This window comes from Artibeus jamaicensis, unplaced genomic scaffold (assembly GCF_021234435.1).
Source record: "Artibeus jamaicensis isolate MK-2021 breed Jamaican fruit bat unplaced genomic scaffold, CSHL_Jam_final contig_519, whole genome shotgun sequence".
NCBI classification, from domain to species: domain Eukaryota; kingdom Metazoa; phylum Chordata; class Mammalia; order Chiroptera; family Phyllostomidae; genus Artibeus; species Artibeus jamaicensis.
In genome coordinates, this window is record NW_026521871.1 from 18629563 (window position 1) to 18654413 (window position 24851).

General features: G+C 48.7%; 1 protein-coding gene across 3 annotated transcripts in view; it reads left to right on the forward strand.

Moving 5' to 3' along the window:
- Positions 1-24472, forward strand: part of SLC6A1 (solute carrier family 6 member 1) — a 41592-nt gene extending 17120 nt beyond the window's left edge. For 2 of the 3 annotated variants that reach the window (XM_053668945.1, XM_053668944.1), the window contains exons 2-16: positions 5126-5188; positions 6347-6689; positions 7086-7217; positions 7778-7878; positions 8721-8830; positions 10438-10570; positions 13629-13763; positions 13993-14096; positions 14342-14466; positions 15717-15829; positions 16215-16346; positions 17755-17857; positions 18913-19013; positions 19963-20130; positions 22124-24472. In XM_053668945.1, coding sequence (XP_053524920.1) covers positions 6452-6689; positions 7086-7217; positions 7778-7878; positions 8721-8830; positions 10438-10570; positions 13629-13763; positions 13993-14096; positions 14342-14466; positions 15717-15829; positions 16215-16346; positions 17755-17857; positions 18913-19013; positions 19963-20130; positions 22124-22228 — 1800 coding nt within the window. In that variant the 5' untranslated portion in view covers positions 5126-5188; positions 6347-6451 and the 3' untranslated portion in view covers positions 22229-24472. Of the gene's footprint in view, positions 1-5125; positions 5189-6346; positions 6690-7085; positions 7218-7777; positions 7879-8720; positions 8831-10437; positions 10571-13628; positions 13764-13992; positions 14097-14341; positions 14467-15716; positions 15830-16214; positions 16347-17754; positions 17858-18912; positions 19014-19962; positions 20131-22123 lie in introns of those variants that run through there. The other variant, XM_053668946.1, reaches the window with a different exon arrangement.
- The last annotated feature ends 379 nt before the right edge of the window (positions 24473-24851 follow it).

Consider the following 24851-nt stretch of genomic DNA (forward strand, 5'->3'; position numbering starts at 1 on the left):
GGGCCCAGTCCTGGTCCTGGACAATAGGGGTCCTGAGACTCTGGCCTTGGCCTTTTGGCCTCTGCCTAAGTCCCCACCCCACGCAGACTTCTGTCCCTCTCATGCAATGGGACAGAGGCGAATTGTCCAAGTGGCTGCTCCATGCTTCCCTCCCCCGAGACTACCATCTGGCCCAGGGCGGGGCTGCTGACAGCCAATCCACCAGCAAGGCTTTCTGGCCCCACTTCCAAAATAGATCCTCAGTGCCACTCCCCACCACCTCCACCCTAGCTGCCACTGTTCAAGCCACCACCACGTCTTGCCTGGACTCTCAGCCTCTTAATGAACTTCTCTGCTTCTATCTTGCACCTCTTCTCGGCAGCCAGAGTGAGACTCACAAGCAAAAGTCAGATCACCCCCACTGCTTAAACCCTCCAGTTTTTCCCATCCCATTTGGAATAAAACCTGAACCCCTGGCAGTGGTCTCTGAGACCTTGCGTGGTCTGGCTCCTGCCCACCTCTGACCAGCTCTGTTCCCTGCTGCACTGAACTGCGGCCACCTGGGCCTCCATGCTGCCTCTCAGACAAGCCAAGCTCATTCCTGCCTTGGGGCCTTTGCGCTTGCTGTCCCTCTGTTTGAAATGCTCTATCCCACAGAGTCAAATTTCTGGCCCCTAATTCAAACTGAAAAAAATTTTGTTTGTTCAGGCCAAATAAAACCAGTCCTAGGGCCAGTTTTGACCCATATTGCCACTTCTCATCCAGAGCTTTCCAACTCCATGTTTTCTTTTTCTTACAAGGCTTCGCCTCACTCAGGGATTGGCAGGAGTATTCTTTCTGCTTGGTTTGACCCATTTTTATCAGTGGCTTTAGGACTTGGTCATAGCACATCAGAAAAGGATGGGGCATCATGGGAACATTTTTACCACCTACCTTCCTTGAGTCTCTTTCTTTAAACTTCTTCCCAGAGTCCCCCTTCTGCTATAATGCTAATCTGATCACATGATCGCTCCTGTCCCATCCCTGCAATTGGTCTCTAAGTTCCTTGGTCTGGCTTTCAAGGCCCTTCACAAACTGGCCTTCCAAGCTGCAAACCTCCCTACTTTTGTTCACGTATTTCCCTCCATTAAGGATGCCCTTCCCTATTTTTGAGCCTGACGAACACATCTTCAGACTTTAAAACCCAGCTCAAATGTTCCCTCATCTCTGATACCTTCTCTGGTTGAGTTAACTCATTCCTTCTAGGCCTAAAGTGTCTTATCATACACTCTTTCAGTACTTATGGTTATGATTAACTGTAGGCAGAGATATTTTTCCTTCTAGGCTGTGACCTTGTCAAGGTCATGGACCTTATTAATCCTTGCAACCTGAGTGTCCAGTTCAGCTCCATGTACACATTAGGCCTTCAGTAAGTATTTACAAAATTGAATCTTTCTGTTGGCCCTGTTAGTTCATTGATTCAAATTCTGGTCACCAGAGTCTCCAGAATTTGCTGGTCACCAGAGTCTGCTGGTCTGCTCTCTGCATAGTTCAGAGTATAAAATGCTTGAAACAGTTGTTCCATCCTCATTCCAGCACATAGTATGTGCTCAGTAAATACTTGTTGAGTGAATGAAGGCGTGAGTGAGTAGGTGAGTGACTACAGGGGACTTATCACTTGTAGTCTCATATTAACAGTACCCTTTTGAAAGTTGCTTTGGTGGAATTCAGTTAATGATGGTATATTAAGGACCTGGAAGACCGTGGAACTAGGTTTTTGTCCACCTGATGAGGAAGAACTGAAAGACTCTGGAAGGCAGCCTTGGAAGAATGCCCTGCGCTCTACATCATGAGCTAGTGAGAGGCATTCCTTCTACCTGCTGTACCAGCAGGCTCAGACTGGCGCTCAGGAGCAGGGCGCTGTGTGGTCTTACTGCAGGAGACCCACAGAGCCATCCTCCCACCCAGAGCAGCCCCTTCTCTGCAACGCACAGGAGGCTGTTTCAGGAAAGGGGAGACAACAATGATAAAAGGTTAGTTCGGCCTCAGAGAACATCAATTCTAGAAAGACAGCACGTGCTTGTGCTTTCCGTGTGCTCTTTTTCATGAGGGGAGCGACAGGTTAACCTGCTGGTGTCGGGAGTTACAATTCCCATGTAGTGATTCCCCCAGGGTGCGGGAGCGAGGCAGCTTCTGGACCTGCTTTACATAAGCATTGGGTCCCTGGCTTTTTCACTAACAGGGGTCCCTTTATCCTTTTCTGCCCATCTACTCAATATTTGGGTTTTTTCCTTTTTCTTACCGGACTTTATTACAGAATGATTCCTTTTTATTATTTTAACCACACGCACAAATGTTCCACTCCCAGCTTCTGACTGGCCCAAAGTGATCAGCCAGACCACTTTGAATTGGTATAAAGAGAGCTATCACAGAGCACTTGACATTTTTATTAGCTAGTATTCCCCATGGCAACTAAAAGGATGATTTTCAACTGGCTTTTGAAAATGCTGAAAGATGCCGAAGGGCCTGAATAATAAACCCTCAGTAGATGTTAGCTGTTATCATCATCCTCATCCTCCTCCTCATTATTATAGCCTCTGGAAAGCGGAGAATACCAGATTAAGAAGCATGATCCATAACACAGATGGTAACAGTCACACAGAGGAAATAGTAGAGATTCCTAAGCCCTCGAGCTGAGCCAGACATTCTTTCACGTGCTCTATATACACGATCTCATTTAATCTTCCCCACAAACCTATGAGAGAAGTGTTGTTATTACCCCCACACACACACTTTACAGATGAGGACCGAAATGGGGACATGACTGACCCAGCTTTAGTAAGTGTTAGAGGGAGCTGAGGTCTGATGAGCACTGAGGTAGTAGCATCAATTATATAAACTTGTGGCTTTATGTCTTTGATCTTCATCTATTGTACATGTTCTAAAAGGAAAACTCCACAGATGCCTATGTGGCTCTGCATAGGGCAGCTATAGACATTTGGCTAAATCTGAATACACTTTTCCATATTCTGGAGATCACACATTTGACTTCCTCATGGTGAGTTCTTCAGAGCAGCCACCATCTCTGACCCCTCCAGGCTTGGCCCGAGGAGGGGCTCAATCTACTTGTAGAGAAGAGAACAGTATAAACTTCCTGATGAACTGAACTCTTCCCCCTGACCTTTCAACCTCCCTTTGTGTTGATGTTGAATGGTTTCTTCAAAGGAAATACACACTAAGTTTCACCCTACTGAGCAGGTCCTGCTGTCTTGTCTGCCAGCAGGAAGTGAACCAGAGCTGCATCTGGCTGTCTCTGGCTCTCTTGTGTACTCTCGCTCTCCCTGTCCTTCTCCCTTTCCCTGAATGGTGTTGGGTGATTCTGAAGCCCAGGGCACAGCATCAGTTTTAAAAAACCCAGTAGATTTTGGAGTTTAGTTTTAGTCTTCATGATAATCAACAAGTAAATCCAGAGTAGAGGCAAGAAGTTGTTCCCACAGGCCACAGGCATTCTTGAGAACTTGGTCGAGTGGTGAGAGGTAGTGCCCAAAGAGTTGAGATTACAGCAGAAATCCCCTGAGTCCAGTGTAAGCAAATGGGGGCTTTATTTTATCACTGTGGATTGCTTTATAAACTCCATGAGCAGGAGCGTTAATAACCAGTCCCTGGAAATCCTGGAACCACAAAGTAAAATGCCTTCAAGAGTCTCCATCTTTTGATCTCCATTTTCTTTCCTTCTCAGCAGACCAAGTCTCTGCTACTGAGTATGAAGTGGTCAGAAGATGGCTGCCTCAGTGGTACCAAGTCGCTGGACAGACTGGCCTTCTTTCTCCATCCTAGGCTAAATTTCCAGGGAAGGAACTTTGATTGGCTAGCCAGAGTCAGGTGACCAGCCCTGGTCTGAGGTGATTGGATCATTTTAAACAAGCTTGGCAGTTGGAGTACATAAGGGTAGATCATGGGGACAATTGAGGGAATCATTGTTTTCACAGCGAATGGCTGATCCCCCACAGGGGATCCGTTTCAAAACCCACCCCCACTTTTGTGAGGCTGCTCCCTCCCCTGAATATCCCAAGTCTCTATGGTAGACTGCAGAATCGCCTGCCTCCTGCTATTCCTGACATGTACAGCAGTAACCCTACCTGAGTCTGACGGTGTCATGCTCAGGCCAGGAGCTAAACAAGCCTGTGGCTCATCCTTGAGAACAAGAACTGGGGTTGTTCGAAGGTAGTCTGGTTCTCCGTGAACTCTAGGAAGAAAGAATGGTGCTTGGCAATGGGGACTGCATGTGAAGGGCCGGAAGGCAAATGCACAGCAAGCCTGGGTCCCCTTGCAGGTCAGAGCCAAGGGGAGGAAGCCTCTTGGGGCAGGGGCCACACATTGCTTTGGCTCCTGCATCTGAGAGTCCACAGCCCAGTGCTTCACATGTTACTGTCTGCTCTGAGGGTTCCATAAGTTTATTCTCTGTGATTTTATTAATTTAAATTTTTTATAGAAATTTAGAAATTTATTTTATTTATAAATTTTTGTAGAAATTTAAAAATAATTGTAGAAATCCAGAAAAGTGCAAAAAAAAAAAGAAAAAAGAAAGAAAGAAGAAAGCAAAAGTCACTTATAAACTAATCACTAGGAACATATTAGGTAAAATCATTGTGGTATTTTTTTCTTTTTTATTGAACAGATTTAGGGGGAGGGGTAAAATAGGAGCATACTAAATAAACTGTTTTGAAACCTGCTTTTCTCATTTCCCAAGCAAGGGGCTCTCTCATGGTCTTGCATGATTTTTTACAACATTACGGCAAGGTTGGACAGAGGATGTAGAAAGTTATCAGCTGCATTCATTGGCTCCCAATGGAGCCCTGAGAAGCGGCAGCCCCTCTGCGATTTATCTTTCCTTTCTGATAAAATTATGGGACGTCTTCCTCACAGTGCCCTCATGCCCACTCTCACAGCTGTCCCAAAGGCATCAGGCCCCACTCCTGCATGTTTCCGGGACCTCATGGACCAGCCATGCTGCATGGACTCGCTGAGGTCACCCTGGCTGGGTGGCTCCAAGGGACTCACACAGCACAGAGGCTGGCAGGCTTCCTGCACCCCTGCTGCTCTCTGCCCAGGGCTGCCCGTCAGTGCCGCCTGCCAGTTCACCACCCTCCTCTCTTCCGCTTTGCAGGCTCTCACCCAGGAGTTGCAGAGAGAGCTGCTCTGAAGCTGACCCACCGCAGAAAAGCATCAGGTAACAACAACCAAAATGAACCATTTCCCAACCAGTCAGGTGAAAAGCACTATTAAAAGCCATGAAAACTCATTTTTGCCACAACTCTACAAGACAGATAGCCTTAGTCCCTTTATATAGAGGGAGAAACTAAGCCAAGAGCAGTTAGGAGTAGTACCTGGGGCCATTCAGCTGGTAAAAGGCAGAGTGGAGATTTGAACCCAGGACTGGACTGAGTCCAGTCTCCTCTCCTCACTTTCTCTGGAACTAGAGGTCAGAAGTGTGCAGTAGGTAGAACATCTGGGGATGTTTGAGGGTCAGAGAGGTCATCTAGGTCAGTGGTCCCCTTGCCCAGGGGCTGGGTTTGGCTCTCCTGGTATAAGAACCTTCTTCAGGGCATTTGTTAGAGGTATAGATTTGGGGCTCATCTCCTAGGCATTCTGCTGTGGCACATCTTGGGCGGGAGCTGGGAATATGTCTTCATAAAGAGCTTCCCAATACGGCCCTATTTCCAGACTTGGAAATATGGCCCATCCTGGGAACTGCTGATGAAATAGCAAAAAGTTCTCATTATTTCCCAGGCACAGTATGTCTGAATAAATAAGTGATGAACAACAACCCAATGAGGGATGTACTATATTATCCTCAGTTTAAAAGACAGGGAGAGTGGGGCCCAGAGAGGTTAAGTTTACTCAAAGTCACACAGCTTGAAAGTGGTAGAGAACTTTGATCACCATCAGTGTTGGTGCTCGTATACCACCTTCCCCCACCACCTGCAGCCAGGACACCTCCGTGTTCGACTCTGCCATTGCTTACGCTGCTATGGCTGTTACAGCATCAAAATGAAAATCTGCACTCAGGGAGGCAAAGACGAGGAGCACTTAATTTTTCTCTCTGGAAGTGTGATCACCTTCGGCTTCTCTGAGTGTGACACACAACAGAGCCCCACATGACACGGACAGCTGGAGTTGAAGTAGTCCAGGACACAGCCGACCACACCCTCACATGTTGTCTTTGGAAACAAGAGGCACCCCCCTTCCTCTGGGAGCAGAGCCTGGTGGGAGGCAGAGGGCTTGTAAAAGAGCATTCTTGGACTCCTAGGTTTTTTGTGAGTTATTTTTTGTTGTCATTTTGGGGCAGCTCCATAATCTTGCCTCTCTTCATTGCCTGTCACCCCAGGCCTCTGTTCTAGGGTGACCTTGAGTCACAAAACTGCTGTCCACGTGGACTGGAGCTGACATTGCACGTCCATCTGCCAGGACCCCTGCGTCCAGACTCCGAGACATGGCGACTAATGGAAGCAAGGTGGCTGATGGGCAGATCTCCACAGAGGTTAGCGAGGTCCCTGTGGCCAATGACAAGCCCAAAACCCTGGTGGTCAAAGTGCAGAAGAAGGCAGCGGACCTTCCGGACCGGGACACATGGAAGGGGCGTTTCGATTTCCTCATGTCCTGCGTGGGCTATGCCATTGGCCTGGGCAACGTCTGGAGATTCCCCTATCTCTGCGGAAAAAACGGCGGCGGTAGGTGCTGGCCCGGCCACTTTCCAGCTGGGCCTGGACCCCACAGAAAGTGTCCCTCTTAGATGTCTTCTGGGGCACCCTTAGGGTATTGGGTCCCCTAAAGACTCCAAAAGGAGTGTCAGGCCCCACTTCCTGTTTGTTGTCCTTTCATTAAAAGATTCCCGAAGGGCCTTCGTCCTCTGTCAATATCAGAAACTTCTCTTCATTTGCAAAGTGTGGGGCATATGTTTGGAGCAGAGAATATCCTTAGGCCTAATTTTGGCTGTGGGTGCTGCTTTTGGGGCACAATGTAAGGAAATCATGGCAGGGACCCCAGAATGTTCTGCTGTGATGCTCTCTGACTGGGGCTTCTCCAAAACAATGGGGCCACGCATGTCTCTCTTCTTGACCCCACAGGGGCCTTCCTGATCCCCTACTTCCTGACGCTGATCTTTGCGGGGGTCCCACTCTTCCTGCTGGAGTGCTCCCTAGGCCAGTACACATCCATCGGGGGCCTGGGGGTATGGAAGCTGGCCCCCATGTTCAAGGGTAAGTCTGCAGAGTGGGGATGTCTGTGGGTTGCAGTGGTGATTCTGCTCACAGGATGGTGGCAAAGCCAGAGCCTTCTCAACATGCGTGACCCCTCTGGACAGGGGAGACTGCTCAGCCATGGCTGAGCAGAGTGGCACCGTTACAAGGGGCCAGGTGACAGATGACCATGCTGGTAGAGGGGAGGACCCAATCCAGAGGCCCCCACACACACATCAGCCTGCCCTGTTCTGTGAACTCATTCCCCTGAGTTTCCCTGGCATGTGCTGGGGGCAGCTTTCTTAGCTTCCTTGCTCAGTGCTGACGGGCACTCAGGTGAACATGGGAGAAGCATGCTTGCTGGCAAGCCCAGACCTAGCCCCACTTTCAAGCAACTTGTAGGGGGCCCCAGATGCCAGGCTTGGCTCCCTCCCTTGCCAGATGCATGTGACCTTAGCCAAGTTTCTGCCTCTTTCCAAGGTCAAGTGAGATTGTAAACATTGTGCAAAATGGTAACAGCAACACGCACTGGGGAAATTGTTGTTATTAAATGAATATCATTATGGTGTGTTCACTCCCAGGTGTGGGCCTTGCTGCTGCTGTGCTGTCCTTCTGGCTGAACATCTACTACATTGTCATCATCTCCTGGGCTATCTACTACCTGTACAATTCCTTCACCACGGTGAGCGGCCCCTCCAGCTGCTCCTCAAGAAGGAGCCAGACCCAAAGCCACCCGCCATCCCTGGGACCACCATTCTGTGGACAGGGCCATTCCTCCAGTGGTGAGGGGGGGGGATGGCCTTCAGCAGCCCTTGCTCCCCACAGTTATAGCCCCATGATTGAGTCCCCGCTCCTGGCTGGGCACTGAGCCAGACACTCTGTGGGCTAACGTCTAATCTTCTTGATACCCCTCTAAGGCGGGCATTGTTAGCTCACTTTATTTGTGCCCAGGTTCAAACCCTGACCCTACTGTGTACCAGCTCTGGAACTTTGGCAATGAGGTCGAACCTCTCTGGGCCTCAGTGCCCTCATTTGTAAAGTGAAAATAAAAGGGAAACCTACCTCCCAGAGTTATGAGAATCAAGGAGTAAATATGTATAAAGTGCTTAGGTTTGTGCCTGGCAAAGAACAAGCACTGTAACTATTCATTGTTAACAACAGTGTACACAGGCTCCAATAAATGAGGCCTCTTGCCCAAAGTCACATAGCTGGGAAGTGGCCCCAGGATGGACACACAAAACCAATGGTGAAGCTTGGAAAGGACATTTTCGGAGTGAAAAGTTGCACGTTCAATGCTCAGCAATGGCACTTAGGAGCTGTGTGATCTCAAGCAAGTTGCCACCCCTCTCTGATTTCTAAAAAGGGGCTCACAGCATGGCATGCATTTGGGAGCTGTTGGGAAGGGAAGGTCTGGTAATAGCTAAGGAGGCTCGGAGGACCGTAAAAGTGGACAGCATGCTAGGACCACTGTTTCCAGCCCCTGGGGGTGTAACAGGATTTTTCTGTGCCACTGTTTCTTTGCAGACGCTGCCATGGAAACAGTGTGACAACCCCTGGAACACAGACCACTGCTTCTCCAACTACAGCATTGTGAACACCACCAACATGACCAGCGCTGTGGTGGAGTTCTGGGAGTGAGTGCAGGGGTTTCGTGGTGGGTGGTGTCTCAGTCAGGGCCAGCGGGCGCAGAGACACCCTCCAAAGGCTGGTGGAAAAATTGGGTGAAGATTCATGGAGATGTGGGCAGGGCTAAGGGAGATACAAGAAAGGGTGGAGCCCCTTCCTCCCCCAGAGAGAGCTGAACCTCGGAAGGACCCCTAGACATGTGCTAGACCTTTGATAGAGAAACCCAGCTGTAGACAAAGCAACTGCAGGAGGATAATCCGTACATCTCTTTCTTCCCACCCTCCAAACTCCTGCTACTGGTCAATCCCAGAAGAAGCCAGAGGGCAATTGAGCTGGCGGCATTGGGAAGGGTGGACAGTGGCCAGCAGAGGGCAATAACCATCATAGGCTGAGAAGAATCAACAGGGGAAGCTAATAGTCCCGATCTATCCTGAAAACCAGTCCAGAGTTACCTGGAGTAGAGACCACGTGTGTGCATGCATGCACATGCACACTCTGTCTGTGGAGAAGGCCATGCTGACTGTTTCATTACAGAAGGTGCATGCTGGGAACATTAATTTAAAAAAAAAAAGGTCCTAAGACCCAAATCTGTCTGGCACAAAGGGAGTATCTGTGCTCGGCAGCTTGAAAGGATCTCCCAGGAGCGACCTGGTAGGTTTCTCTGCACCTGGGAAAAGCTGCCAGGAGGAACCATTCTTAGGAGGTGCTGGGACACATGTCGCCAGTCTCTGTGCTGAAACGTCCTTGACTGGGCTGTCTCCTTACAAATAAAAATTACATTCTTCTCTGGCTGGTTTTGCTTTCAGGCATCTCCCACATCTGTCTCACACATGTTTAGGCTTTTCATTCAACTCTTTGTTCAATAAACATTTCTTGAGCACCTATTATGTGCCAGTCTGGTTAGAGACAGGGATAAGTAAACAGGCAGTGGCAGCACCAGGTAACCAATGCTAAGAGGAAGGACACACAGCAGGCTGTGAGGGCCCCAGAAGGCTCCTGGACCAGCCCAGTAAGGAGTAGCATCTAAGGATGAAAAACAAGGTCAGGAAGACAGGTGTTGGCAGAAGGAGGAGTGTGCATGAAGGCTTGGAGGCAGGAGAGAGCAACCCTGGCTGGAGTGAGGGGTGACAAGTCGTCCAGTGTTATGAGAGTTTGAGGGGCTGTGGTGAGAGCCAAGACTAGAGAGAAACAGGGGCCAGCTCACTGAGGCCTTTCAGGGTCCACCTAGAGAGTGGGCTTCATTCTGAGAACAATAGTGAGCTATTCATTGCAGAATTTTAAGTGTAAGAGTGACATGACCAGCTTGCAATTAGAAGGATCCCCAGGGCCTGGGGTGGGGACAGAGAGAAAGTGAAGGTGGGGGGTCCTTCTACGAGGCTACTGCAGCCAACCAGATGAGTGACAGGGGTGGCTGAATTAAGGCATTGTCGGGTCAGCACTTAATACCGAATTAGTATAATGGGCCCCAGAGTCCCCACCCAGCTCTTAGATCTTAGCGATCGCAGATGTCAGCACAATTATTGTGGAGGACATTGCCCATGTCCACGCACTGGTCTGCACTCCCTGGGTCACTCCAGCCTCATGTGACTTCCTCCTCCCTCGTCTGTTCCATCAGGCGCAACATGCATCAAATGACAGATGGGCTGGATAAGCCAGGTCAGATCCGCTGGCCTCTGGCCATCACCCTGGCCATCGCCTGGATCCTTGTGTATTTCTGTATCTGGAAGGGTGTCGGCTGGACTGGAAAGGTGAGTGATGTGCACAGTGGGAACTAGACGGGGCTGCGTCTACAAAGGGATCTCCGCCCTGGGCAAGCAGTCCCGTATCTTACAGTCTTAATGTAAGCAGGTCCTTTCATCTGTCTGTGCCTCGGGTTCCCTTCCTGTAAACGGGGAATCACATGACCTCTGCTGGGGAGGTGTGAGGATTAAAGGAAATGATGAAAGTCAGGTACCGAATAGTGCCAGGCTCACGTTAAGTTTCTTGAGATTGCCCTGGACCCGGCAGAACCACGACAAAACAGATGGCACGTGTTTCTCATGGAGCATTAAACAAATTGACCTTGAGCATCTACTGTGTTCCAAGCCTTGTCCTATGTGTGAGCAGGTCTAGAAGTGAATACTCTACATCCCAGACTTAGAGGAGCAACAGAGATGGATTGATTAGTAGTTGAATACTCAGGCCTTGTATTCAAATAGTAATGAATGCAGATCCCGACTGGGCTATTGACTTGGTTGTGTGACCTTGGGCCAGTCACTTCATCTCTCCGAAACTTAGTTTCAATGAGGAGAGAATTTGAACCTCATTTTGTAAGAAAATATCATATGTGCAAAGGGAAATCTCAAAAGAGGAATGGTAAAATGTTCACATCCATGCATTTATGTATTTGTCTGGTATTTATTGAGTGTCTACTATATACCATGGACTATTCTCTAAAAATAGGGTTAATACCTCTGCTTATCCGTTGGTTTGTTATGCAAATCACATGAGCCCACGTTTTATAAGGCACTCAGGAGCTAGCAAGGGGAGTTACTGTTTTTGTTTTTATTACTGGCAAGGGCAGAGCCAGGCCAAGTTGGGGTGTCCATCCTGGAGACATTGGGGGAGCTTGCCAATTAAACTACGGGGAGGAAGACTGGACCTCTACTTCTTTCCTCCTTTAAGCCCCACCCCATGAGTCCAGGGACAGAAGGTGGCCATGTCTCTCACTGGTCTTGGCCTGAAGGACTCAGGACAAGTGGTCTTAGAGCAAGTGAGGAAGAGAAAGGATTTGAACTGACTGAGGCTGGAGACAGGGAGGTTGAGACTACCTGAGAAGCTAAATGAGCAGAACAGAACCTTAAGGAATTCCATACTTGGGCATGGGCACAGCTGATGACAAACTGCCCTATTTCAGTCCACTGGGAACTTTGGACCCAACAGGTTCTCAGATTCAAGGCTGGTGTCAAAGCAGTTCCACTCTGTCCTTAGGCTACACAGGGAGGAGGAGGCACAGTTGTCTCCAGGCCCAGCTTTTGGAAGCAGAAGAATGGAGGGCCTAAGGAAGAGACAGCTGAGTTTGAATCTCAGCCCCTGGTTCCTAGCTGTGTGCTCTTGGGCAAGTCAGTTCACTTCTCTGAGCCTTAGTCTCTTCATCTGTGAAGTGGTCACAATAATAGTACCTTACAGTAGGGTCGTCACAAAGACTGAGGGGGATAATCTATGCAGAGTGGATAGCAGATGCCTAGCACATAGTAGGCACTTGATACATGACATCAATTATAATCATTTTGGGGTGTTATCTAGAGTTCCTGCCACATTACAAGACTGGCTAGTTCTTGAGGACAGAAAGTAGGGCCTCTCTCACTGCATCTTTTGAATGTCAACCTATCTATCAGTAAGCATTCACTGAGCACCTACTGTGTACCTAGCTCCATGCTGAACATGAAAGACATATTGAAGTGCAAGACTGAACAACAAATATTAAGTATGTTTTATGTCCTCAGGCAACCAACCTTTCTGAGTAGCGAGTTTGATTGTACCCATTTTCCAGGAAAAAAAAAAGGCTCAGGGAGGATAAGAAATTGACTCAACGTCGCGGAGCTTGTGGGTGACAGAGATGGTGCTGAATCCCCTGTTCCTAATTCTAAGTACAGTGGCTTTGCAATGGGATTGTGGCCACGTTTCCTAACCTTGCAGAATCTCAGTGTCAAGGCAGGGAGATGAAGCGAACCCAGAGAGCAATTCATGCTGAGCATGCCTCTGAGATACAAAGGCCATTGAACTTGAAAATTGCTCTTTCACACTAGGAGCAAAGCAATGTAATTTCCGACAATGATCTCAGTCTCCTGATAATCAATTTGGCAAAAAAAATTTTTTTTGAAGATGATTATGCCTGGTGCTGGCATCTTTGCAGGAAAGGTCTGTCTGTGGCGCTGGGCAAGGCTGGATTTCTAGGTGGGTGGATAGAGAGCCTCCGAGAGGCTTATTCCTTTTTCACAGTAATTCCACTTCTAGATATTTTTCCAAAGGCTAGTAAATTGTTTTAGTATAAGTTGTAGTAAATTTTTAGTATAATTTGTCTACTTATGTAGAAAAAGTTTTATGTAGTATTATTGAGATTCACATAAAATTGGAGGCAATCTCAGTGGATGGTGAAACCTATTAAGGGGCTACTTGGTGTAATTAAAACTCACATTGTTATGAGACAATAAAACAATGTTTAGTAAATAAAACAAGAAACAAAGCTGTGTGTACTGTGTTTTTTAATTTTAACACATTAAAGGAAAAGGTAAGTACATAATTTGAGCCTCATTTTATAAGAGAATGTGATCATATATGCAAAGGGAAATCTCAAAAGAGAAACAGTAAAATGTTCACATCCATACATTTATGTATTTATTGATCATCTACTATATACCATGGACTAGTCTAAGCACTGGAAAAACAGAGAAGTGCCCAAGACAAGCCCTGTCCTTCATGTAACTTATATTCTATAGGCTGCTGAGAAGAACTTTAATTGTGTGTTCACATGTGATTTTTAAATTGTTCCTGTCACCACATGTATTACTTTAATTTAAACAGAAATCAAAAAGTAGGATGGGTAGGGGAAGAAAAAATTTGATGCTGAGCTGGTTGGTTCAGACTCCAAGGAGGGGCTGCAGAAAAGTGGCAAGCAGAACAGGTTAGGAATCCAGGAAGGCTTCCTGGAGGAGGAGAACTGGAACCAAGCCCAGAGCCACAACAGGTACAGATGTAGGTGAAGTGGGGAAGGGGGAGGCATAGGTGTGCTGGAGGGGGCGTGACCATCACCCGCTTTTCTCCCAGGTGGTCTACTTCTCAGCTACATATCCTTACATCATGCTGATCATCCTGTTCTTCCGTGGAGTGACGCTGCCAGGGGCCAAGGAGGGCATCCTCTTTTACATCACACCTAACTTCCGGAAGCTGTCAGACTCTGAGGTGAGTGGTCCTCCTGGCCCTGGGTACCAGAGGGCACTGGCCAGATTAAATGCACCCCTGAGTTCTGCGCACAGTTTACCATCTTTAGCATAAGTTATTGTAGCTCTCTGACCCTCCTAGGTAAACTGGGATTGTTGCCAGGTAGAGCTGGCTAGCATGTGTAAGAGGCCCTGGGGCACCGGGCTTTATGATTACAGTTTTGACTGTTTTTTAATCATTCTGCCTGTAGGTGTGGCTGGATGCTGCTACTCAGATTTTCTTCTCCTATGGGCTGGGCCTAGGATCCTTGATTGCTCTTGGGAGCTACAATTCTTTCCACAACAATGTCTACAGGTGCACAGGAGCCCCTTCCTCGGGAGCCATGCTGCAGGCCTTTCTCCACTGTCAAGTCCATCTTTCTCAGAGCCAATCCCCTCAGCCACTTTCTGATTCTGCTCCTTCTCTGTGGGTGGAGGATGGACCCCCCTTGCCCTATAGCCCCACTCCTGGGCACCCTCCCTGGCCCTGCCTTTTGCTAACCAGTTGCTCACCTTGCCACCAGCCCCCCACTCCCTGACTATGTCCGACCCTCTCTGCAGGGACTCCATCATTGTCTGCTGCATCAATTCATGCACCAGCATGTTTGCAGGATTCGTCATCTTCTCCATCGTGGGCTTCATGGCCCACGTCACCAAGAGGTCCATTGCTGATGTGGCGGCCTCAGGTCAGCACCACACAGACCAGGGATCCTGGAGAGGGAGGGGCTAACCGCCACCTGGGCTCGTGGCACTGAGGTCACTGTGTGCCAGGCGGCCCACTGAGTGTTTATGTGGACTGTATCCCTGGATCTTTCTAACAGTAGCTCTTGTTATCCCCATTTCACAGACAAGGAATCGGAGATTCACTGAGGTCAGCTGCCTCAGGGAGCTAGAAAGGTGATAGAGCTTTGGCATTGAGCACAGACCTGGCTAATTGCAAAGCCTGGCCATGCTGGCTCTTCCAACACAATCCTGGACATCTGGGGGGAGAACAGACACTCTTGCCCCCAGGGATGTAAACAATTGGTCCACCTCAGACGTGTTCATCACCAGGACACAAAGAACCTAAGTCCGTGTGCTTTTCCAAGCTCCAGAAATACTCCCACCCCATGGGAATAGTTCCCACTCTGTTTTCCCCAGTCTGCCACAGGGTCCAAAGAAAACCCCAGGCCACGCCTCTCTTTCCTGCTCAGCCAGGAAAGCAGCACACACGAGCCGTGTGCACAGCAGAGGCCCAGAGCCTCCGGAAGGAAGCATGACTAGCCACTTCCCCACTGCGAAGAACCGGGCTGGCCATGCGGGAAGGACCGCTGTCCACTGAGGTCCTAATCGGCCCTGCTGGGGTAGCCACCTCATTTCTCTGCAACTTGCAGCCCCCAGCCCTCTTTCCAGAACCAGACCCCAGGGAGATTAGAGTGTCTTTCCTTTTCCTCCCAAGATTTTCCCTGATTGCTTGAATATCACCCCACCCAGATACTCAAATGCAACATGTCCCAAACTGACCTCCTCAAGCCTCCTCCTCTCCTGTGCTCCCCACTGCAGTGAAAGGTTCTGCCATCCAGTGTCCAGGCCGGAGCCTCAGCATCGCCCTGGACCCTTCTGTCACTTTCCCTTGCAGACCCCAACCAATGCCAGGACCTGCCCGTTCCACCTCCGACTATCTCTCCATCCGGTCACCTCTCTGCCCCTGCACTGTCCCCACTGCTGGCCAGCCTCTGCAGTTCCTCCTTTCACTGTGCTTGTCCCCTCATCTCTGGACCCAACCCTGCAGCCTCCCCTGCTGCACACACTTTTTTTTCTCATGTAGAAAGAGGGTCTGATGACACCCAAAAGCTTTCCCAGAAGATGAAATGAAGCTGAGAAAGTGGGTGGGCACTGAGTATGCTGTAGGTATTTGGTACATTTTATTATTTATTTTTTACCCTTTCCCCCGCAGGCCCTGGGCTGGCATTCCTGGCGTACCCGGAGGCAGTGACCCAGCTGCCCATCTCTCCCCTCTGGGCCATTCTCTTCTTCTCGATGCTACTGATGCTGGGCATTGACAGCCAGGTGAGGATGCTCTCCCTGGTACCTGGAGTAGCCCCTCCCCCAGCCTTTCCCATCTGGGAGAAAGCAGGGAGAGGAGGCCACTGCCCTAGGCCCCCTGAGAAGATGGCCAGGAATTTCAGACCTCTAGAATGTTCCACTGCACAAAACATCAGAGAACAGTTCAACCACATTCCCCATTTTTGAGATGGAGAAACTTGCCCAGAGGAAAGGAACTCTCCTGAGTTCACAAAGCCAGGCAGAGGCAGATCAGGACTGGATACCAGGGCTCAGCCAGCCCTGTTGTCCTGATGCTGCTGGGCTCTCCAGTCTTCCGCGCGAGTCAGGCTTTGGCTGGGTTGGGGTTGGGGCCTGCCGCACAGGTGGCTGACCTCCATTACCCCTAAAGTTCTGCACTGTGGAAGGCTTCATCACGGCCCTGGTGGATGAGTACCCCAGACTCCTCCGCAACCGCAGGGAGCTCTTCATTGCTGCTGTCTGCATCGTCTCCTACCTGATCGGCCTCTCTAACATCACCCAGGTAAGCTCGGTCAGCACTGGAACACCTCTGGTGCTGCCTGCCCCAGGGCCACTCCCAGCCTTGTCTTAGTCCACTTTCCACTTGCTCATTGAGCACATTTCCGTGCCAAGCACGCACTGCAAGGAGCAGGATGAGGTCCCTGCCCACAAGGAGACCCTGGGCTGGTGGGGGACACAGACACTGAGTCAGAAATGATGCACAGAGCTAGAGAATTCAGCCCCTAACCCTGCCTGGGGCACCAGGGACTGCTTCCTGGAGGAGGGAGTGCAGGGGCTGAGTTTCAAAGGACTCACAAAAATTGACTGGAGAGTCGAGGTGGAGTCAGTTGGGCCTTTGAAATTGACACTTCCCTTTCCTCTCATTCCTACTTTTCTTTTTCTGTGGATAGTAATGAACAAGGCTATCTGCCTTCAAGGCCCCCCAGTCTACTGAGAAGACAGAAGCATGACTGATGAACTGTGCAGTAAATATAAATGACCCTAAAGCCATGAGCTCAACTCTGCAGGTCTCATTTATGATCCACACAGCCACCCTTGAATCCAAATACAGTTCAGACCTAGAATTATTATCCATTCATTCCATCATAGTTAATGAACACCTACTATAGGTCTGGCATGATGCTGGAGATTCAGCAGTTAACGTGACAGACAGTATCTGCTCTCTTGGAGCTTCACTTTGGTGGACAAGACTGACATACACATTAGGTTATTAAATGCCGTGAAGAAAAGAAGATAGTGGAACAGGGAAGGAGCAGTGAGGACGAGAGGAGTGCTGCCTTGCCGGAGTGGTCAGGGGCGGTCCCTCTGAGGAAGTGGTAGTGGACCTGAGACTCAAATTCGAGGGAGAGCCAGTGAGTGGAAGATATAGTTAGGAGAAGAAAGCACAGCAGGTGCAAAGGCCCTGAGGTGGGAATAGGCTTAGTGAACTTGAGCAACAGAAAGAAGGCCAGTGTAGTGGGGGCAGAGGGAGTTGAGGATGAAGTGGGGGATGGAGAACTACAAATCATGCAGGACCTTCCAGGCCAATGTGTTTGGATTTTATTTTATATCTTTCTACTTATTTATGTATTATGTTATTGTCTTATTTAAGCCATGGAGGGTTTTAAGCAGGGGAGGGACCTGACTGATTAAACTGTGGACAGATGACTCCTCTTTCCACCACCCTCCAGTCTCATTACCAGAAATGGGACATTTCCCTTCACTCCCCACACTTCTTCCCAGTCCCCAGAGAATCAACACTCACATCCTGTCAGGGTCACCAGTGCTTCCTCAAATCTACCTGCAAGCCAGCTTGCTGCAGTTTAGCCTGACCCCAACCTCATCAGACTATCAAGTCTAAGTTGACTGTGAACTGAACATGCTGGTCCCTAGTAAAAGCGGCATTGCTCTCACCACTTTTCCTCCTGCAGGGGGGCATTTATGTCTTCAAGCTTTTTGATTACTACTCTGCCAGCGGCATGAGCCTGCTGTTCCTCGTGTTCTTTGAATGTGTCTCCATCTCCTGGTTTTACGGTGAGTATCAGTCCCCTACCCTCCTCCACTCGTTCATTCAGTTTTTTCCCTTCTTCAGTTATCATTCAGTCAGTACAACATGAGCACCAGGCCCTTTCCATACACTCACGTGTTAGTTCTCTCGCAGCAATTCAGTGATGTTAGCACTGGAGGTTCCATGTTTAGGAGACACCGTAAGGACAGTTAAATAAACTCAGGTAAGATAGAAACCAAAATTTCTTCACAAATTTTGGCATCAAATGGTTTGTTCGAAATTTTATCTAGAAAAGGGAAGCCAAAACTACAAAAAAAAATTCTGAAGTTAAAAGTATGCACTATGTTAGAACAAAGGGTGAAGGAAATAATGATTTAATTTATTTTGTGGCCTGTTTCCAGACCCAACTGCATGCTAGTCAAAGGATGTCCTTCCCCGCACTTTATCACAGCAAGGCGATGTTTGAGAAAAATGTTCTCTGAGGTCCCTCTCAGAACTTGGTAATCACTCTGTCTCCTTTGCCACTTCAACCTCATCATTTTTCTTTCCTCAGCTCTAACTGGTCTGGGGCTATCAGATCCTCCTGGTCAGTGCACTTGCTTGTAATTGGAGCAGTGCTCAACATGCTCTGTGAACCTCACTGCACCTGTGGATCTTTGCAGGATCCTCGGTTCTTCTGTGCAATCCATCACCAATTGCTGGCAGCACCAGATCACCAGGAAAACCTGTTCCTGCCCAGCAAAGTTTTGCAGGAATGGCTGGGAGAGATGTTGCCTGTGAGGGGCATTAACAGTGATGGGGACATGTTTTGTTAGTATATTTAGTTTTTGGTGGATACTTTCACATTAAGTCGATTTGCTTTGCCACACAACCCACTTGCTGTGGGGATTTATTTGGTTATTGAATACTTAGGTAACAAGAACCCTCAGAGCATTCGCTTCATGTTACAGATGAGGAAACTGAGACTCAGAGAGGTTAGGTGACCTACTTGTGGTCATACTGTGAGGAAGTGACAAATTGAGTTTAACCTTTTGTTCCTACAACTTATCCATCTTTCCTGTTTTCACTCCAAATGTCACAGGTGTCAACCGATTCTATGACAACATCCAGGAGATGGTTGGCTCCAGGCCCTGCATCTGGTGGAAGCTCTGCTGGTCCTTCTTCACCCCAATCATTGTGGCGGTAAGAACAAGGTGTGACCAGCTCTGTTAGGATGAGGACAGACCGGGTCCTGGGGCAGCTCGGATCCAGAGAGAAACTTCTGGAGACAGAGGTGGATGGAAGAGACCCCAGGCCCCTGTTCCCTAATAATACTTCTCCCTTCCAATTGCTGAGCATCTGCTCTGTGCTCTGCATGAAACCAGACATATTACTTCATTGTCACAAAGCGCAGAAAAATAGACAACAATGCATCACTTTACTGCTGAGGGAGCGCTTTACCAGCACTCCCCAGACAGCATCACCCAGTGTGTCAGTGCTGCATTCAAACTAAGTCGGCCCAGTTCTGAAGTCCAAACTGTCCACGCGGGGAGGTCTCTCATTTTCAGCATCTCTCATTTCCTGCTGCAAGGGGAAGCCGAGGCATGAGTAGGCCTGGGAGGGGGCTGCCCCAAATCCTGGGTGTGACTGCTGGGCCACTGCATGTGTGTCCTGCACGAGGACACCCAGCCAGTGGGGATGGGGACTGACATTCATCCTTGTCTTGTTTGCCAACCTGGTTAACTTGGAAGAGGGGATGCTTTTTTCTATTGGTCCTCTCAGAGGAACTACCTTTTTCTAGTGGTCCTCACAGAGAGGGTACCTTTTTCTATTGGTCCTTCCAGAGAGGATGTGTTTTTCATATTGGTTCTTCTAAGAAGGGTGCCCTTTCCTATTGGTTATCATAGAGAAGGCTTCTTTTGCTATTGTTCCTCCCAAGTGGGGTACCTTCTTCTATTATGTACAAAGGCGCCTTATGTACTGAAAGTGGCCTTGAGTGTAGGATTCCCAAGATGCTGGGTCCTTGTGAGGGCCAGCCCAGGGATGGGGGTGGAAGGCAGTGGACCTATCAGCTGTAGGATCTAAGGAGGGGGCTTGATTGTCCAGTAAGTGTGACTGACTGCCCCTCGCCCCCTCTCCTCCACCCATGCAGGGGGTGTTCATTTTCAGTGCTGTGCAGATGACTCCTCTCACCATGGGAAGCTATGTTTTCCCCAAGTGGGGCCAGGGCGTTGGCTGGCTCATGGCTCTGTCTTCTATGGTCCTCATCCCTGGGTACATGGCCTACATGTTCCTCACCTTAAAGGGCTCGCTGAAGCAGGTAAGCCCCTTCTCCACCCTCTGCATTGTTGGTCCCCTTCCCCCACTGTGTTGGGCCAGCCCCTACCCTTATGGAGCTCACAGTCTACCTGGGGAGGCAAACAGATCAACAGCCAATGACAATGGAGTGTTAGAGGTGCCATGACTGGGGTAAACCAGAGAGGTGGGTAAGCCCTGCCTGGGTTGGGGAGGGTTAGGAAAGGCTTCCTGAGGGTGGGGATAGCTACGTGTGAGCCAGAGTTTAAAAACAGAAGCAGAAAGAACGTTCCTCGAAGAGGGCGGGAAGCATGTGCCAGGGCCCGCAGGCATAAACTGATCAATGTGGCCGGAGGGTAGAGGGAAGAGGGGTGGGTGCAGGGGGCAATAAGAGATGAGGACGGGAATTTACTGAGGCCTGGCCAAATCAAGGTCTGCTTTGAAAGCAGAACAAGAAGTTTGGACTTTGTTCTGAGGATAGTGGGAAGAGTTTGAAGCAGATGAAGGGTAGAATCAGATGGGTTGAGGGCTTACTGAAGACCTCATTTGTAAGCTCGATAAAGAGAAAAGATGGTCTTACCCTCAATGAAAGACAAAGTGTGTGAGGCACGCTGCCCCCTGCAGGGCCCCACTAGCACCTACTAGGTCCATGCCAGCTCATTGTTAAATTATATCAAATTGTTGAGTGAAACAAGGCAGTGCCGGAGGTACCCAGGTGCTAGAGACGTTAATGGAGCAAGTGGAGGTGGAGAAGGTTTCACTGAGGAAGGGTGGAGAGTCAGGTTACGGAGGGCTGCAGCTGGGAACACCCCGATCAGTGACCCTCAACGTTATTTCCCACCAAGACTTACTTGCTAGACCCACCCAGAGCCAGGAGGGGCTCCCAGGTCTGCAGCAAAGGGAAGGCGTGTGCAGCCCCTGGAGTTGCTGGGCAGCTTCCTTTTATCCCTGAGAAACTGAGGCCAAGCAAGGACACCACTTACCCCTTCCTTACAGTAGGCTATCAGCTCAGCCCAGGCTTGCAGCCCTTTTTTTCCAGCTCCAGATTAAATGTTTTTATTTTCCACTACCCTCTGCTGAGCCTCAAAAGGCAGTCAGGTCTGCATTGTGCAAGAGAACACAGCCTGTGCAAAGGCACAGTGGTGGAAAGGGCACGGCATGTCTGAAGATGGCACATCATGTGATGAGGCAGGATTGCAGGGGGTGTGCGTGGAGAAGGTGGTGGGAGAGTTGTCCACCCAGCGAATATGTATCGAACACCTACTATATGCCAGACACTATGTTGGTACGGGAGACATAGCATTGAACAAAACAGGCAAAACCCCACTCTCTCGGAGCTTATATTCTAGCAGAGGAAGATCAACAAATAACAAAATAAAAGCTCCTTAGATGGGAAGGACTATGGAGAAACATAAAGTAGGAAAGGGTTTAGGGAGTGCTGAGCAAGGCCTCACAGAGGAGAAACACTGAGCCAAGACCTGAGGAAGTAATGATGGAGCTGTGAAACTATCTGAAAGAAAGGATATACCAGACAGAGAGTACAGCAAGTGCAAAGGCCCTGAGGCAGATGCATGCTTGGTGTGTGTGAGGAGCAGTAAGGAGGCCAGTGTGCCTGGAGTGAGGTAAGTGAGGGGGTGAGCGGAGGACAGGGAGGTCTGAGATGACAAGGGCCAGATCATATGGGGCCTTATAGGACTTTGGTGAAGTGGGAGCCATTGTTACACAACAAGAAGGGACACGATCCCTAGGATAAGCCTCCAACTGCTGTGTTGAGACTAGAATGAAGGGGATGATGGTCAAGAATGGATGTGGAGGGCCAGTAGGGATTTGCTATAACCCAAGTGACAGGAGGTGTGCATGAGGGCATCAGAGGGTTTAGAGACACTCTCTAAAGAGACATGGCCACGTCTGGGCACAGTTTGAAGTCAGAGCAGACAGAATAGACTTGAAAAGATGGTAGGGGAGCAGAGAGGCCAGTCTGCTTCCACCTCAGCCTGAATTCTCCCCGGTGCCTGCAGCGCATTCAGGTCATGATCCAGCCCAGCGAAGACATCGTTCGCCCAGAGAATGGTCCAGAGCAACCCCAGGCCAGCAGCTCAGCTAGCAAAGAGGCCTACATCTAAGGGTGCAGGGCGGCTCGCCAACCCAACACTCACCAACCCCTAACCCCGCCCCCAGCCTGGCTGAGCAGGACCACCACTTGATGTCTGAAGATACCATCTGTCTCAAGCTACCTCGAGTGGCGAGTCCAGACACCATCACCACGCAGAGAGGGGAGGTAGAGGACAGTCTCACCCCTGGTGGGTCCTGCCTTGGGCAAAGATACTTGATAGCTCCAGCACCCAAGGACCGGTGACCTTTTTAATCCAGGCCCGTGAGCATCAAGCAGTCTGCATTTGTGACTGCCGTGGTAGGTCGTTTTTTACCCTGCCAGTGAGTGTGACGCGGTGAGGCTGCACCCTCCTGGTTTTTAGTAGTTTTCTTGACTGTTCACTTACCACTGAAACCCATGACTGTTATCTCGGACTTTGCAGGAGTTCATCTCCCTCGGGACACTGCTCTGTACACATGAAAAGGGCATTTTGTATAACAGAGGTCTCTAGGGAGAGCTCACTCTTAAGTACCAGGGAGCCAGAGGGGCTCTTTCGTTTTTCGGCTTTCTCCTTCCCGAGGCAGCTTGACTTTAAAACAAGCCCTAAGGACCTCAGTCAGCGTTCCCAGACGCGCTTCCCAAGCAATCTGTGCTGTGTCCTTTTACCCTGCCACTGGCTGAGTGAGCACCTCTGCGGCTAAGCTTTCCTGCCCCCTCCTCAGCAAGCCATTCTGATTGCACCTGGCCCTGCTCCTTGGAAAACTGCCACAAGCACAATTAATTTTTTTATCGCCATTCTGGGGGAACTAAGATCCTGCTGGGGAAGTTCCTTAATCAAAGCCCCAGTTGCTCTTAGGATGCCTGGCTTTACGGAGCACAGAACAATTGCAAAGGAAATCAAGGTCAAGTCCTGTTCCTGAGTTAAAACGGATCCAGTTATCTTTTTTAAACTATCTCCCTCACTGCCACCCCATTCAAAGCTGCTGCCTTCTCACCTTTTCTGAAATTCCTCAGTGGGAATCCCCTCACTGCCACTAAAATCTACCCAGCCACTAACTGAGGGGCTAGTGTTGACCCAGGCCCCCACTCCTACCCCCAAAGTGCTTCCAAGAATAAAACTTGCTTCCCTGGGAAGTAGTTTTTGTTCTTTTCCAGAATGGGCCCTGCAGTGGCGGCAAATCGGGTGATGACAGTTCCTTGCAAGCCCCAGGAACTCAGTGTTTCGCACGTGCCAGGAAGATGGGTTCCCATGTAGCAAATCGTCTGTTGTGCCCTGTAGCTCCTTAGCTAGTTAGCTCACAAACTGTGTTTTACAAATAATCCTTAATAACTACGGTAAATAGCTGCAACTGTGGGTTTTTTAATCTTTTGTCGTTCTCATCCGAAAGTGACCCGTGACCAGCATACCAGTTCTTGCAATAAGGTATTACCCTCAGATTATTAAGCACATTATTGTAGAGAAAACAGAAAGCACTTGCACACATATAAATGCACACACAAGTACACTCATCCTCATGCGTGGTTTATAGGGTCTTGTTCGACATTGTGTAGGAAATCTAAAACCTTTTCCTGCAGTCATCTGTAACATAGTCTCATTCTAAGGCACCCTGGATGCCTGCTGGTGAGTTCAACTGCATACGCATTGCTAATGTATAGGGCTTAGACCGAACGGAACCCTTCACTGTGTCTCACCACCGCACCCCATCCTGTGTGAATTCCTTTAGAATAAGGGCAGAAGACTTCAGACTTTCTCTTTGTCCTTCAATGTGAAACTAAGACCAAGTCTCTTTAAGACAAATGCAGTGTATTTCATGTTTGTAAGCACATCTAAGTGCAGTGTTTGGCAAGAAATCCCCTAACTGATTTCCATCCAAACCTACTCACATAGCACAATAATGTGTGTCGTACAATTACTGTGAGAACTGTGAATATGTGCAACTTTTTTTAGTATTTGCCCTGGGGAGAAAAGATACTGTATTATCATATATGCTTTTTTTTTTTTTTGCAATAAGGATTTATTCTCTGAACACCAAGTAAATCTATCTCTATATAAAAATATATGTAATATAAACATATTCGAACTATATACAGAGCCTGTTTTAAAAAAATTACAGTATTATTTAGTAAAAGTATCTGTTCTATGGACCAAATGTAAAATATTTATAAATGAAGATGCATTTTAAATGTCTATAAATGGTGTCATAACTAGAGCACGGACATTATGTACATTCCTGAGAATTTAGAGGAAAAATAATAAAGGTTCTATGATACACGGCATGAGGTACTCAGTTCTTTGTGGTGGGGGCATGACAGCCTGTTTGTTCAGACTAATGCACACACACGATACTATCTTTCCCCCCAAATGAGAGAGAGGTGTGGGCTCAAAATTCAATGATACAGAGCTGGACTGCCAAAAGGTTTTGGAATATGTGGACAAGAAAGTGACTCTCTGCTACTGGAGGGAGGTATTTTTACTAGTCTAGAAAACTTGAGTGTGGTCAACTAAATAAAGGTCTAAAAGCAGAATAGTAGGAGCACATGTAGTTAACAAGGACACTCATTCATTTGCTCATTAATTCATTACTCAAAATGTTATTATTTTTCAATTGTTTTGATTTTATTTTGAAAATCGTATTCAGGAAAATTTGAATTCC